The sequence below is a fragment of the Protopterus annectens genome, chromosome 9.part0, assembly GCF_019279795.1.
Source record: "Protopterus annectens isolate FY-2018-M chromosome 9.part0, PAN1.0, whole genome shotgun sequence".
NCBI lineage: Eukaryota > Metazoa > Chordata > Ceratodontiformes > Protopteridae > Protopterus > Protopterus annectens.
This window is the reverse complement of record NC_056743.1, coordinates 69086983-69104469: the sequence shown is the minus strand read 5'-3', so window position 1 is coordinate 69104469 and position 17487 is coordinate 69086983. Positions and strand designations below refer to the sequence as shown.

General features: G+C 40.0%; 1 protein-coding gene across 1 annotated transcript in view; it reads right to left on the bottom strand.

Annotated features, from left to right (window-relative positions):
* PRDM11 (PR/SET domain 11) overlaps positions 1 to 17487 on the bottom strand; it is a 598061-nt gene that overhangs the window by 379538 nt on the left and 201036 nt on the right. The window contains exon 6 of the mRNA XM_044082559.1: positions 13655 to 13722. Coding sequence (XP_043938494.1) covers positions 13655 to 13722 — 68 coding nt within the window. The remainder of the gene's footprint in view (positions 1 to 13654; positions 13723 to 17487) is intronic.

Sequence of the window (17487 nt, the reverse complement as noted above, 5' to 3'; positions counted from 1 at the left end):
CACAACTATGATGCCATGTGGAATCACTTTGAGAACCCCGGGCCTTCAGGTTCACGTCAGAGCACGGAGGCCTAGGTCAGAGTCAGCATTCTCTGAATCACTTTGAGAACCCCAGGCCTTCAGGTTCATGTCAGAGCACGGAGGCCTAGGTCAGAGTCAGCATTCTCTGAATCACTTTGAGAACCCCAGGCCTTCAGGTTCACGTCAGAGCACGGAGGCCTAGGTCAGAGTCAGCATTCTCTGAATCACTTTGAGAACCCCAGGCCTTCAGGTTCCCGTCAGAGCACGGAGGCCTAGGTCAGAGTCAGCATTCTCTGAATCACTTTGAGAACCCCAGGCCTTCAGGTTCCCGTCAGAGCACGGAGGCCTAGGTCAGAGTCAGCATTCTCTGAATCACTTTGAGAACCCCGGGCCTTCAGGTTCACATCAGAGCACGGAGGCCTAGGTCAGAGTCAGCATTCTCTGAATCACTTTGAGAACCCCGGGCCTTCAGGTTCCCGTCAGAGCACGGAGGCCTAGGTCAGAGTCAGCATTCTCTGACACTGATGTGCTTGACTGTGCCCTGGTTGGTTTACCTTCTCTGTACTTTCTCCATACTTAGGATACCACATTTACAGACGAAAGGAACTGGAATAACGACGGTAGGACAGAAATGCCCTTTTCTTGTCCTTTGAGGATTACTGAAAACCAGTATACAGATATGATGCAGCATGATTTGGTAAGGAGGCCTGGCTTGGCTGCAAGACAGTTATCATACTGTCAGACTATGAATGGTGGGGAAACAGAGAAAGCAGAAGACAGGGCTGGAAACAAACAAGGCTATGCTTCATAGAAAGTAGTGGCCTAAGGTCCTCTGGGTACTATGCCTTGCTCTTTGTAAATGCTGTTCAACAGAACTGCCTTCTTAGATTTATCCATATCCCTATGGCATTTCACCTTACACTCTCTACTAGAACACCTGAAGTAACAAAGGAAGGTTTTTCTATTAGGAAAGGGAAAATCATTTTTTTTAATTTTAAGGAAAGCCTGCAGGTTATGTCATCTGTGATTTTTTTTTTAAATTAGAGAGCAGATTTATTACATACTATTCAATGACCATTGTCTAAACAGATGACAATGAAGGGGTGACAATATGCCTATATGAGACACATTCTGTTAAAGGACTTGTTTGTGATATTTCTCAAGAACACCGCTGGCCTCAGAAAGTTCTCCAAAATTACAGCAGCAAAAACAAACAATTTCAAACAGTACAAAAAATTCAAGTAATGCTACCAGAAATACTAGTAAAAGAGGAAAGTTCCAGTTTGTCTAGTCATCGCAGTGCTCTGGAATTCACCAGTTTGACAGAGACAGAAAGACTACAGATTTATTTATTCGTTGCTGACCAGGTTAGCCCCACTAGGCTAGTGGCCTCTTTTCAGGGAAGACCTGAGATGGTACTTATACTTGTTGTGTCTTTCGGCTTTTCCTGGTTAGGGGGTCGCCACAGTGGAACTCCGGTCCACTAATGATTGGCAGCAGATTTTTACGTGCCGAGTTGCCAGCCCTGACACACAACCTTCAACAAAGGTACGCCCATTCACGCATGTCTCCACACAGAAGACGCTCTAGCTGAGAATCGAACAGGACAACATTTTACTGTGAGGCGACAATGCTACCGCAGAACCACCACCGCAGTAAAACAAATCCAGAGGATGGGGAACTTCCCCTTCTCTTTGTGATGTGATCACTAGATGGCATAAGAGGGATGTTAGCAGTGATCAGTGAATCTAAGAGGAGGCTGTGAGTGGAATGAGCTGGAGAAGGAGACAATGGAAACTGTAATTCAGAAAGAAAAAGATGCTTTGGAGGTGAATGCCATGGCACAAGGGGGTCAGGATATACAAAAGAAGATGGAAGAAGCAGAGCCGGAAGAACCAGATGTTATGCAGTGGTGTATGGCAATGGACTAAATATTTCACAGTGAGAAGATGACAGGGCAGAAAGATGCTGTATGTGATGGCATGGTTTTAAGGGCGTGATCTCTGTTGGGGTGCAGGAAGATGGAGCAGACAGCAGTAAACAGTCAAACTGACTCCAAAGTGAAAAGTTTTGCAGCAGCAGTAGCAGGTTGCAGTGAAAGACTGCAGAAACAAAAAGTCGTACGGATGCAGAGAAGACAGAAGTGGTTGAGTGCTGGAGAAATTAACCTGTTGCAAGGGTGCAAACATAGTATGAACAGCTAATAAAGAAATACTTTGTTTTAAACAATGTTGTTATGCCCTTAGGATTCAGTTTGTTTGATATTAGGGCATTTATACATACAGGATCTAAACCTTTCTGTGAAGTAACATCCGACGCATCTGCATTAGCACAAAAAAGTCATTAATGAAAATGAAAGAAGAGGTAAAATGTCACACTGGAACGACTATGTTTATCAAAATTTAAATGTACATTTAAAAAGAAAGCTGCTGTTACAATTTACAATGACTGGGATAGAAGATAATGAATTAAAGATGTTTCTTCTAAGTTTACGTGAAGATGTGCAAGATACTAAAACAACGGTGGATGACAGAAAAGTATGGACTGGGGGATGAAAAGTTTATGTAACTTGACAAACAGAAAACAAGTTGCAACATGTGTCTACCATAATAATAACAAAAAATGTGTGTGATGGGGGGGGGGGGTCAAGTACTCTGGACAACCAAAAGCCTTGTTTTTGGGAAGGTGTGGGCAGTGTCGGGAGAGTGGGCATTCCAGGAAAAACTATATTGTAGGACATGTGAAAGTGATGGGCATTTCTGGTTTGACTGCACAGTAATTAATGAAGAAAGACAAAAAGAGGAAAATGAGGCGAAAGAAAAAAAATTAGGAAAGAAATGGTGGATATGGGGGTGAGGTTGAGGAACTACAAGATAAAAATATAAAAGAGGATGCACTAGATGAAGTCCACAAACTAATAAATGAAGAACTACATACAGAGATGGAAATAAGGTCTGGGGTATTACAAATAGAGGAAGAAGAAGAAGAGAGAGATGCGAGCTCTGATTCAGAAAAAAAAGTGAAACTTCCATGGGAGGAAGGTGTAGAAGTGAAAAAGGAGGTCAAGAGATGAACTCAAAAAAATGAGAAAAGGTAAATATATGTATATCATCCCTGAAATAGCATGGAAAGTGAAGTTAAAGGAATGACGGTGTTTGACTGGTGTGAGAAAACAGATGCAGAGGTGATTTTTTTACATGATATTAGATGAACAGACCCAAAAAAAATAAGGTGGAATTTGAGATGACGTGGAAAAGAAAACTGGTCGGGACTACAGGGAATGATATATGAAGACATTAAAATATTAGACATAATGGTGGTGGCAGGGAGAATTTTAGTATACGACATAAGAAAGGGGCAGAAGGGGGTTAAAATATTAGAAGTGTATGTATATACAAATGTAAACCAAAGAAAATTCAAAATGATGTGGTAGAAGACTAACTGTAATTTAAGAATGGAGGAAAAGAGAAAATAGTACAAACTGTAAAAGTGCTGAGAGAAGTTGTAAATAATGGAAGGTTAAGAACTTGGTAAAAGGATAGAATGCACTTATAAGATGGGGATAATGAAAACAAAGATTGATTACATTTTGTTTACAGATGACATGAAAGAAATAAAAGACGGAATTAGAGAAGCTACGTTTTCAAACCATAGGGCTGTATGGGCAACAAAAGGAGCGAATAAAAATATAAAGAACATAACGATGAGGGTTAAAAAGAATGACAGAAAAAATGCAGGAATGGAATGTCTTAAAAAAGGGCAACTGCAGGAAGATCATATGACAACGAAGCCATTTTATGGCAGTTTCACAAAGCAATGGATGAAGTACAAACAAAAGTTTAAAAAATAAGGTAGACAGAGAAAAAGAGAAATGGAAGGGGGGAGTATAACACATAAGCAAAAAAAAAAAAGTGTGAAAAAATGTTAGAGAAATCGGTAGGGGAAGTCTTGATGAAAAAAAAAATCATAAATATAATAAAAACTGGAACGAATGATATTAAGACAAAAGTATATTTCTGAGGTAAGAAATTGAGATAGACAAAGAAAAAATGAATGTAAGGAAGGATGTTAAAATATAAACAAGAAAAATATATGGACATAGTTGAAAAGTATGTACAGAATATATATAAGAAAAATAATGTAATGGGGGTGTATGAAAAAAAAAGGAGAAGAAAGGAGGTAGTGGAAGAAAAAGGAAAAACAATTGAAAGGAAACGGTTACAGAATGCCGTAATAGAAGGTAAAGAAGAATCCACACCAGGTCCAGATGGATTAGGATATAGTTTTTATAAAGAAATATCACATAATGAAAAGGATGTTTTCTGGAAATACTGAATGAATGGATGGAAGAAAGCATAACAGAAGAAGAGATTTTGTAAGGGGGTTATCAAATTCATATGGAAAAAGGAGGTGTAAAGGGAAGAAATAAAAAAATGGAGATCAATTACATTGGGAAATGCTAGTTACAAAATATTTATGAAGATTATTCAGAAAAGAATGATGCGTTTCATGAAAGAACTGAATGACGGGATGTATGAGGGTAAAGAGTAAATGAGATGCTAATGGTGGTTAAAAAAGTAGTCGAGTATATAGATAAGGGGAAGGAGAAGGAAAAATAACAGTATTTGATGTGGCCAAGTCACTGGCAGTACTGTTCACTGGGAAATGTTGAATATTTAAAAATAAAACTGATAGCAAGAACAATTTATGAAAATTCTTTTGTGTCTGTGATGGTGAATGGATCAGTTTGGAAAAAAAAATTAGACAGAGAAGAACGGTAAAGCAGGGTTGGCCATTCAGCATGTGGCTTGTTTGAGATGGTAATGACTGCAGTTATACAAACATGTAGATCGACATTAGAGGATGGCAGATGGGGAGTTATGGAAGGGATAAAGTTACGATTAATGTTAACCTATGCAGATGATTTGGTTTTAGTGGCCAAGAACAAATAATGAATTAAAGAGATAATTTACTAAAAGAACACATTTTGAGTACAGTAGGATTACAGTTAAATCAAAAAGTAAGGGGTGTGGAGATGCGTTAAGAATGGCAGGAAGTTATTCTACCAGAAGTGAATCTGATGTTCCAGGGGTTAAGTATGGAAGGGAGCAAGCAGTAAAAGAACAATGAAGAGATGTTTAAAAACAAAATACAAATATTTAGGTGGTGTACATGCCTCCAAGCTGTATAGAAACTGATTTTTTTTTTGTGTGTGCAGAACAAAGCTGAATCCAAACAAAAGTGGGACAGTTTATAATGTAAAAGAAAAGGGGGCCTGAACTTAATAAACCCGGCAGTTTTCAAAGCATCAATACATTTGTTTTGGGTGTTAAAAAAAGTATCTGAAAAAAAGACAACAATATGAATTTTTTATTTGAAAAATACAAAGGTATATGGGCATGAATGGTGACGAAAAGAAAAGGAATATAGAAGCAAAGGTCTGGAAGAGAAGGAATATGAAAGGAAAGTAAATACATGGAAAATTGACATAAATGAAGCAGAAGGAGAAAGGAAAGAATGGTATAAACATAACAAAAGCAAGCCATTACATTAATCCTTCCAGGAAAACAGTTGGGGGTCTGAATACAAGTACGCAATAGGGAAAAGGCAGGAAATATTTTTGTTTGAAGTCAGTGATTTTTTTGTAGTCTATATTATTGGTTAAACTGTCAGTGAAAAGTACCATAAAATATAAAATGACAGAATAATGAGTAACAGCTGTAATACTACAGAAACACCACAACATTGTTTTTTGGTTTGTAAAAAAATGAATGGTTTGGGTCATTATACAAAAATGTTTATGATGGGAAAAGTACTTAAAATGTATGGGAAACATAAGGTTGGGAGTGAAAAAGAGACTGGAGAGCAGGATAACATTTTACTCGTTGCTATTTGGTGTTTACGGAAAAGATGTGATAAACTGCTGTATAATGAAAAAAAAAAAAAAAAAAAAGATGATGAAGACGTAATACATGACAAAAAGAAATGGTTATGGAGGAGAAAGTGGAGCTGAAATGGGTTTTCCAAGTACTTAGAAAAATGAAAGAATAGTTGTGAAAAATCTTACCATAACCACAGACGTCCTTCTATTCAATGTTGTAGTATTCTTTACAAATAGGAGAGTGCAAGAGTTGAAAAGGGAAACCAGGGAGGAGGACAGGGAATGGGAACTAAGAGGAAACATTTTCCAAGAATCCATGAAGAATTGCCCTAGCAAATCCTGCTCTGGATCTGGAAACAGTGTCCAATTTGTAATGTTTTGTGATGGTGTGAAGAGATGACCAGTTGGCAGCTTCCAAGATGAAATGGGCATAAGCCCCTGAGGATGAAACTGACTTAGTGGAATGGGCCTTGGCAGATGCTGATAAGGACTTTCCATGGAATTCATAGCAAAACATAACAGTTTTAGAAATTCATGTGGAAATACTTTGTTTGGACACAAGCAAGCACAGAGCCATGGAATGAAATGACACAAAAAGTTGGTCAGGGTTCCAGACAGACTTTGTCTTGTCAACGTAAAATCTGAGTGGTCTATGGACATCTAAGGTGTGTAAAATCCTCTCACTAGAGGAATGAGATGAAGGCAGAAAATTGGATGGACTGATTAAGTGACAACTCATTCACCACTTTTGGCATGAAGGTAGGGTTAATTCTCAAGAATATCCTGTCCTTGTGGAAGACTAGAAAGGGAAGTAAAGTCATTAATGCCTGAATTTCAGACCCTTCTGGCAGAGGTTAAGGCTACTAGAAACACTGTTTTCTATGTGCAAAACTTTAGGGAAGCAGAAGCTGCTGGTTCAAAAGGGGCCAGGGTAAGTTTTTCCAGCACATAATTGAGATCCCAAAGAGGAGGAATTGGTTTCCTGGGGGGTCTTAACTGTAGGACACCTTTTAGAAAAAGTTAACTTCTAACCTAAAAGCTAAGGGAGGGGTTACATGAAGCAGGCAGACAAGGCGGAACAATGGACTTTAACTGAGGAGTAAGAAAGACCACTGTCGAGTAACTCACACAGGTAAGAAAGTACTAAGGGAATGTCCACACCAAAGGGATCCACTTTCCTTTTTTGGCACCAAATCGAAAACATTTTCCACTTGGAGAAGCTGTCATTAGGAGCAATCAGGACAGTGATGGCAAACCTGTGACATGTGTGTCAAAGGTGGCACGCCACAGTGTTTTGGGTGACACACCAGCATTCACCAACAACTGAGTTACCAAAGAAACTGCTTTTTCATTCGTTGCTCGTGTGAAGTGCATTGAATTATTCTGAGCCGAGAGCCAGTTCAACAACACTGCTGCAAAGGTAAGGAAGTTATTAACGTCAAAGACTATTTCAGTACACTGGCTTGATAGAGTCTACAAAGGGCAATGCTGACATTGTTTTCTCTTTGTGGTCACACTTCTGCAAAGGGCAAGTAGTCTGCATTTCTAAGTGTGTGCTGCTTTACATTCCTCTCAACTGTCCTTCTTAATCCCTCCTAACAGTGGTGACTTTTTATACTTAATAATGACAATAATTAGATTTAGAGACTTATTTTACTTCAGAAAATGTACATTAATTCATGTACAAGTTTTCTGTCAGTGTCTTAAATTAATAGTACTAGTAATTTAAAAAACTGTTCATGTCTCTTGTGTATAGATTTGTCCTGCTTCTGTTGAGATTTATCCCTGAAGTATTGAGAGCTATGCTGTTTTATTTTTAATTTTTAAATTTTTTTTGTTTGGGGGAGGGGTGACACAGCAGAGTCAAATTAGGCTTTTCTGAATTTTTGCAAAAGCCAGGGCATACCTGGACATGTGTGTCTAGTAATTAATTGCCCTGATAGCCAAGGTGGAAGAGCTATACATGGCCGGTTTTAGGCACCAGCGAACCCTGCGGTTGCTGGGGGCCCCCTGTTCCCTGGGAGCCCCCAACCACAACAAGTTATCTTATCCTGATATTTTGTCACATCTGTGAAACCAACAAAAGCTAGTGCAGCAGTCTTGCATACTTAATAAACTATGAGGGTAATAACTCTTATTTATATCTCCCTTAAAATTCAAACATATTTCTGGTTGTAGTAATGGTGTTTTGTCAAGTAACAGGTATCAGAATGCCATTAAATATTTTACTACTGACATAGTGCTCCTGGCTTAGTTAAACCCTGCTTTTGGACATTTTCTCCACTAAAACTAACTACATAGCCAGCTTTTGGTCCCTGCAAAACCATGGCTGCAGGGGGCCACCTTAATAATCTTTGTCTGTGTGGGGGCCCTGCAAAAGCTGCTGCTGGTTGGGGAAAAAGGAGGAATGAAAAATGCATTAATATCCTAATTATGCTCTTTAACATGAACAGGACTGTGATATGACCCTGTTAGGATGAAGATGATAATGAACATGAACAATATAAGCACTAGAGGGATCAGCAACCCAGAGTGACTTAACTCAGTGCAAACTTTGGATTTTAAAAAGAGCTGATGCTTCCGATCATCAGGGATAGTTTCTTTTTCAGGTAGTTTTATAACTAATACCAGAACACCAGATATTATAACTCAATGTCTTTGCTTAAGAATTCAGTACAATCCCAAAAATAATAGAATAAATGCTCAGAATCAGAAATATGTTTAAATATTACTCTAATTCTCTTAAAAAGTTACTAGAATAACATATTTTGCATCAACATCTATTTTTGGACAATAAGTATAAAACTCAGATGTCTGAATTAATTGACTGTTTGTAATCTTGAATGATTTACCAGCAAATAAGACTTTTTACGAAGGATAAAGCAAAAGTATGAACAAAATCAGGGAAGGTCTATGAAAGTAGGGACAGTGACAGGTATGCATTACTCCTCAATGAGATAAATCTTATCGCTTCTGCTGTTTGACGACTGCTAAACAGCAGTGACTAATCTGGTGTGGCAGTACCAATGTTGCACAAGGCATTGCTGTTTGCTGAAAAAAGTACATAACTAGTACTGTTGTGGCTTATTCATGTGTGTGTGTGTGTGTGTGTGTGTGTGTGTGTGTGTGTGTGTGTAAAAAAATCACTGATTTTTAACCGTGCATGCACCCAATAATGCCAGGACACATACATTATTCTTCTGTGTATCAGTAAAAAATGTACCTAACAAGTAGTTATATTTCGAAAGTAAGACATAACATATATCACAGAACATTCAGACACTTAGATATTCTTGGAGTCTGGTTGCCCCCACTGATCAGACTGTCTAAATGGATAATGGGGACTCCCTTTATCATCCTTGACTCTGTGGAGGCCCCCACCAAAGCTGTTGCTTGTTGGAGAAAAATTTATCAATTTTCTGAATACCCTGTTTAACCTGAATGGTGCTGAGCTATGACCCTTTTAGGATAAAGCTAATAATAGCCTCTGTTTACAATCACACCCATGCTAAAACCAGCCCTGCTCAAATGTGTTAGTATGTACATAAAGCTGCTATGGGTCATGAGGGGGATGGAGATTGTGTGGTTATTACATCTTTAATTTTCATTACAGTCAAACCTTAGAGGTGCGCACATTAAATCATTATAGCTTGTGTTTGAGCTGAGGGCAGTATTTCTCACAGACCTCAGAGGTGTACAAAGAAGGTTACTATAGCTTGTGTAAGAGAGGTGTACTGTCTAGGAGCAACAGATTTGAATATTACTGAAATCATTCTCACAATCACGTACTAGGCACATATACATGTGGCTGCCTTTGACGGCTGGGGTGAAGAACATGCTATGTAGATGTATGTCATCAGTCACTTGAAATATATGACAAAGGCAATCTAAATCTCTGCTTTCATCCCAGTCTAACACCAGAGGGATGTGATGCAGTGACTGTCTCTTTTAGAGGGTTAGGGAGGTAGGAAGTATTTCCAGATAAGACTTAAATATTCTCACAACTACTGGATTGTTAGTTTACTGTAAGCTACAATTTTGTCAGCTTTGAAAATTAAGCCTTGGGCACAAATTATGTCTGCCTTGAAAGAAAAAAATACAACTGAAATTCTTTTTTTCTTCATAATTTTTATTTAGGCCTCCATTGGAGTAAAATGTTGAGAAAATGCTCTAAAATGCATCCCAGACCATCTGTAAACCTGTGGCTTCTTGGGCCCTGACTTGAGTTATTTCCTAAATGGTTATTACTGGGCTGTCTTGTTCAGGAAAGGTATGTTGAAAGGATGCAAGGAAAACTAAAGTTGAACCACAACAGTGAATTTCTTTCCTTAATCATGATTTCTGTTCAAGCTATTATTGGATGAAAAGGTTGTGTAAAATGCACTTCAGAGCATATAGAAAGTTATGGCTTCTTGAAAAAGCTTAGAGTAAGGCAAAATGTGAGAAAAGGAAGAAAAAAAGTAACGTGGATGGTATCGGGAGCCCAAAAGGAGAAGGACTCAGAGGAGAGGACTGGAGGGTGTGTGTGTGTGGGGGGGGGGGGGGGGTTGAAATGTAGGTCCAGTCATCATTTCACTTTAACTCCAGACCTGTACATACACTTGTTGCAATGTATCACTGTTGCAACTAAGTGCCAGTAACACTAACTGCCCCTTTTATTAGACAGCTCAACATAGTGATAGTGTGATACATAGGCCTATTGTAATGTAAAAGCGTGTAGCTGCAGGTCTGTCTGTGGATACTACTCCTAAAAGTTTGCAGCATGAAATAAAAGGTTGCATAGGATGGATGGCATTGTTAGGATGATACTTATACTGGAAGTGCCTAGGGGGCCCCAACTTGACATTTGCTGGGGGCCCCCAAAATGCTAACACCGGCCCTGGAGCTATATACCTTCTTGCCCAACCTTTCCAAAATGTTACTTTCCTTATCAGAAGGAAGCAACTTGGTAGACTGAGACAACCGTGAGGACTTATTAGAGGTAATGGAAATCACAGCAGGGGGTCAGCTAATGGACATTTAAAAAGAAATTTGCAATCCTTTGGGACCTTACAGAAATGACCAGGTCTCTTTGGGGCAGGGGTCTCGGTGCAGCTTTAAAAACATCAAAAAAGGCTGTTAGTACTGGAGGGACGGCTGAAGGGGCAGGGGCCTTCACCATTAAAGCTCATGATATCTCTTCTGTTTTTCTGAGATTTGAGAGGAATCCCACTTAAAGAATTCCCTCATCTTACTAATAGTTTCCCCAAAGGAAAGCTCTTCCATGGGAGAATCCCCCCCATTAGACTCTTCTTCTGGGGAAGCATATTCCAATGGAGAGGGAATTTGAGTGGAGTATGCTAAAGAGTCTACAGATGAAGACTCCTCTGTCTGTCATGAATATGGAGTTCTGCAGGCTGTCCCTGAAGTAAGGCCTTGAGACCCCGATGGCTGCACTGGAGAAGAGGCAAAGGGTAGGCCAGCTAAGGGTGAAGGTGAAACAGCAGGCCTCAAAGCCATCAGGGCTTTAATAAGGACCTGTGAAAAAAACATCCCAGTCCGACAATGGGGTCTTTTGCTTCTTTTTCACAGAGTTATCCTGTTGGGAGAGATGGTGGACGTAGGCTTAACCTCTGGGAGTTCTTTGGACAAATAAGAGGGATCAGTTCCTGAATCTTCTGCAATCACTAGCTGTGGTTCCCCCAAGTCATTTGAAATGGATGTCTGCATAGCCTCAGATATGCCACACTCCTGATGGCTTCCATCCCAGTACCCATCGTGGGAGCGGACCTTACCTCCAATCATACTTCTGGATTTTCATCAGCCTCAAGGGGTATATCAGAGAGAGTAGGCGCAGCTAAAGTGGATTTGGGACTAGCCTTGCTGACCTTCCTCTTTATAGACGGCTCTGAAGCACTCGTGGAATCCTCCATAGCATCCCTAGCCAGATGTTTGGGTTTCTAAGTATAGATTTAAGGCTGACAGATGACTGCGCAATGCTTTGGGGATGAAGGCCTGACATAGCAGAACCGGTGGTTGTGAGTAGGTCCTAAGCAAAAGAGGGACAGCGCGTGACTATCTTTATGTGGAATTTGCCTTCCACATCTACACTTGCCCATCCTGGATGACATTAACAAAACAAAAGGCAACAGCAATATATTAAATCCCCTACGGGGTACTTATCTGAAGCTGTAAGACGAACCAACGGGATCCAATGGCAAACCGCAAGTACAAGTCAACCTTTCTGAATGGCAGGGAAAAAGTTCTGAAGATGGTACATGTGGACGTATCTTTTATGGCTGATGTTGTCTCTGCCTGCATGTGACGTCTCACGTACAGGCAGTGGCTCTAAACTTTTCTATACAGGCTGGACATCAGGTTGTTGGGTGGAATGTACAACCCATATGTAAAGAATATTGCAACACTAAATGGAAGGACATCATGTAATGCATTTCATTACGATGTATAAAGCATGACAAAGTATAAATATAGTGAATGTGTAAATAATAAAAAAGATGGAAAAGTGTTAACAGAATAAAGCAACCCCCTACTTTTTTCATTTGGTGCAGAGGGGTCTTTTACAACTACCTGAGCTACCATAAACTCAAGTAGATGGGACCTCAATTTAATACCTCATATCTGAACTCAAATAAAAAATAAACATATAAAAACACAACAGCCTCAAGGCTAATACTAAGAAAAAACACTGGAAAAAAAAAAAAAAAAAAAATCGAGCCACCAGGGCAGTAAAGTTGTTGCAAACAGTTTAATACAGCACCAACAGACGAAGCACTTTTGCCATAAAATTCAAATGGCTTCTTCAGAGTCAAACCAGTTAAGCTAAATTATAGTTATATACTCAAGGTAATAATGAATTATTCAATTAATTACATCAAAACCAAAGAACAGCCCTAAGTTTAGCTACATTTCTTTTGCTATTGAGAAAGTTTCAAACATTAAAAAAAAAAAACACTATAATAAATATAGTGTTGATTAAAAAACATTTTAAATGCTGTAAATGTACAAAGGATAAAAATAGACATATTAGTGATAACAGACAGCAACAAAATTGTAAAACAGAAAAAAAGAATGTTTTTAAAATTATAAACAACTCCTATTTCTATAGCCCTCTGTTTAAAAGGGGGGCTATTGAAAGAAGTCATTCAAAGCAGGTTTGCAGCAGGCATTCAATCTAAAGTGCCACTTGGCTGCTCATCTTGTCTACCCAGCAGTCTACAGACATACTCCGCATGAGGAAAAATGGTAACCATTTGAAATGTCGGGCCCACTAGAGCAAGTCCCAAAATAAGGAGACTGAATGGCTGAAAGAATGGACTTAAATATACTATTTGAAATTAAATAAACAGAGTCCAAGATGTCATTCCTCGAACAATTTCCTTTTCTCCGAGGTATGGCAATCTCAGTGTTGGTATATATAAGTTTGGTGGGTGTGGGGGTGGAGGGGGGCTTGCTCCCTTGCAAAAAGAAGTTTAAAGGAGAACAGCAATTTTCAAGATTCACTCTTCTTTTGTGTTTTCCATCTTTTTTTTTTTTTTTTTTGCCTTGTCAGGACTTAGCATTTCAACTGCTGACATTTCAAGAGGAAACTGTAAAAAAGGAGTTCATGTGATACTCAAATTTCTGGAAAAAACCACCAGATGAACAGAAGTCTGTGAATTACTAATTCCCAAATATCATTAATGATACAATAAAAGTGACCTTTTTGATGAACATCATGTACTGAGATCAAAATGTAACCAACATTACACTCACCGCATCCAGTTTGCTTTTGTTTCATCTGTTCCATCAATGGACATATAACGATTGTTCTTATCCACAATCTGCAGGCATAAAAAGCACAATGCATTATTTACAATAACCAGTACATTAAAAGGTGCTAAATTAAGACTGCCATTGTACTAATACAGTTTATTTTCTAAACAAAAAAAAGAACAAACAAAACAAAAAATGTCATCAATGTTTATTTATTTCTCTGATTTCTACAATATACCAGATGGGAGAGATACAGGGTAATTACTTAAAGTTGTAAGGTCAACAATTCCTTTCTGTGTTATTACTGTTCTTCGGTAAAAGCTTCATTTCATTCCATTCTCGGAGGAAGCCCTCATTTAGATTTCATTTAATGTTGTGTCCAGAAGGAAAGGACTACCTAGTAATGTAGTAGGCATTGCAATGTTATAAACGCTGCTAAGGACAGAGGCAGAAATGAAGCAGAATTATGTGATGTACAATTGTGCTTAAAGTACAAATAGGTGTTAAGATGGACCAATACAATACAACATGGGAAAACAGGACAGTCTTCATATTTACAGGACAAAATGGGATGACCTGAAAAAGACAAAAATGCTGTGTGACTTAAACATGAAATGATTAGAACAAGCAGGGGAATGAATTTAAGCAGAAAAAAAGTACTAAGAGAGAGTGTAGATAGGCAGGGATGCACTAAACAACAGAATGGAAGGGCACAAAAATGGGGGGGGGGGTAACTAAACACAAAACTGAATTGCACAGAGGTGGGGGGATGTACCAAACAGAAACAAAGCTCAGATGGAAATAAACGGAGGGAAGAATAAAACAGGCAAACAATGGAGGGACAGAGAGACAGAGTGAGAGATGAAGGCAGGATGGAGATGCCCAGAGACAGAGAGGTGAACTACGCTGGAAAATAATGAAAAGGCCTAAAGACTGAAAGATAAAGGAGCTCTCTCCTAAAATGACTAGACTAGATGTTTCTAACAGAAATGAACTACCTGAAGAGGGGACAACAGAAGGAAACTTGGCAATGTGCCTATAGTACCTGCAGAGTAGCCTCTTCTGCATAAAAAGTGGGAAGGTAGTTGGTAGGAAGCAGATTTTCTCATCATACCAGGCAGCCACTTAGTAACCATAAAGGTGAAAGATAAGGTCTATATCATCTTCCTGAGGAGACCACTTCTATACAAGGCAGAATCCAGCAGCAAGACATTCAAATCTTTCTTAACATGGAACAATGACACCAGGCTGACAAGACAGGTACAGCTCTGTGCCTCCTGCTGAACGAGGGCATCCTCTGTAGGTAAATGTCTAAAGAGGCAGGGCTGCACTAGTATGGTTGTTCCATACATCAAATAACGGACATGTTCTCTTATGGGATGAGGACAGGCCTTAGGATACTCCACTCCGCTCCAACTCAATATGGAGCCCCCAACCAAGGGTGGGGACAACACTTCCTGAACCATGTAGAAGTCAAGTTGAGCTTTCCACATTGCAAACAAAGATCCAGAGTGTGCTGCGGGCAAAGTTTAGAAAGAGAAGAAGTGAAGTAGAGTAGCTGGCATGGTAGGGTCATCCACTTGGATGACTTAGCCAACAAGTTAGTGGAGAACAAGGCTATAGTGCTGAGGAATCTTCTTCAGTAGGTGAGGAGGCCTCTCCCTCTTTTGGGTGGGCCTAAAACAGGAAATAGAAGGCAAGGGCAGCATAAAGATCTGAGAGAGAAATGAAGACCTGCTTTCTCTGCAGGAAGCAGTTAACCAGGTAATAAGCAACTTGCAAAAACGATACTTTCTCCCACAAAAAGCCATCCAAGACCATGACTGGGCAGTCTCAGACACACCATCCTGTGCAGGCACACAAGTCTCCAGTGCTAGTTTATACAGATACACAGTCAAAGTCAGAGAATAATGTATGAAACCCAACTACAGAGGCCACAGACAGTTTCTATGAGGTTCTCATCTCACTGAGCCCAGACTACAGGACATCCTCCAGCTTTTCCACAGCTTTCATAACTAAATGGGAAAAGACCTAGAACAGATGGGAAGAGTAGTTGAGGGCACTCCCAGTGTAGAAGAGGAAAAAAAACTTCTTTCAACATTTGTCTAAAGCTACTTAGTGTGTTGTTCAGGTGACCAAGTGTTATGGTCTCTGGTTTATACACTGGGCTGAAGAGATCCCACAGCATTACAATCAATGCTTAATTATTGACTCACTTAATCAGGGCTTGTACAGGACATCCATCATCTTGATGGCAGTGTGGGCACAGTCTGGTTGCCTGCAGGCTATTCAGATAGCACCCTTAATGCTGGTAGTGGAAAGGGAGGGGGTGCTACTGATTTCTAGCCCTCTGCCCTAGAAACTCCACAAAGCATTTCTGGAAGGACAGTAAGATAGGTTTTACACTAATCTGAGTTGTTACTTAAGATCCCACAGTCCTGTTAAAAAAAAGAGGTATTGTAACAGGAGACAATGGTCACAAGTGCCTCTGGCTCTGCAGAGGAACTTGGGAGTCAGTGTGTCTCGCACCTACTACCCAAGAGGGCAAGCTTTTGTACAACACTGTGACAAGCATTTGACTGATGTGCTGGGTATTCTGGGACACAGAAATGAAAGGAAAGTGCACACCAGCCAAAAGTAGTAGGCTTTGAGAGGGCAGGCCCAGTGTTGGTTTTGTAATGTTTTCCTTAAGCAGAAGTGTAGCTAGACTGGGTCAAAGGGAGCATATGCCCTAGGCACAAGGTGTTATGGAGTGTGGCCTGGCAACATCAGTTGATCAGTACTGCAATATCTGCATTCATTTTGGTGCTTTGTGTGAGGATGGTAAGTTACAGCAATTGGTTTGCTACAGTGTTTAACAGCTGAGAGTTTTTTTTAAGTTACAGATGAGGGGCACAGGTGGGGGAGAACAGACCTTTGAAGCTGAGGGGGCTAGAGATGGGGAACTACAGCAGGTGCTAATGAGACAGATATGGTTCTGTATTTAAGGGTGGAATTCTGCAACTATAGCTCAAGCTCACAAACATCTGCATTACATCTATCTTATAAAACAGGATCCCTGGTGAGAGACGACTCAAGGGACCTCATTTAGGACCTGCTGGCTTGAGGCTAACCCAGGATAAGAGTCACTGGTCTTCAGATGAGGTCAAAGTGTATTAGTACAATCAACGAACCACTGCCCAGGATCAGGCTGTGCAACCTCAGTGTACAGGTGGTAACAGGGGAGCTAGATGGCATAACAATCCTGAAATGCAATTCCCAGAGAGGAAACCAAAGGGATGCTTTCTACAGTCCTCTCATCCTCCAATGAGGACAAAGATCAATGAATGCATGATTTCCCACTAGCCAAAGATAAGCTCAGCACACAAAAGACTGACAAGTACTGGATTTACCTTTTGAATGTCAAGGTCTGCATTGCTCACCAATTGTTTGTCCCAGAGGTAATCCTCTGACCTATGGTTAGGGCTGTGTGGAAGACCTCCAGTCATCTGTGACTAAGGAACTCTTGCCAATCTCCTGTTGACCACTGACCCCTTCCCAGTCAATTGGGCCACTCATTCTCAATCACCAGTGTGAGATAGACCAGACAGGGCTGCCATTAGTGGCACTTGGAGGGTTTTCTGCTTTAGCCCTTCAGTCTGTTCCGTGTAAATTACTGCTTGTGGAATTGAAGAGGTAACTGCAATAGGATGTCAGCTCTGGTCATTCCACACTTCTGCAAGGAATGTTGCCAGCAAGCAACCTTGATATCTCACCTCAAAGGCATGATTAGTGTTTTACCCTGGTCTCTACCAGAGAAATTACACTTCCCTATGTGCCCCTCCCAGAGCTCC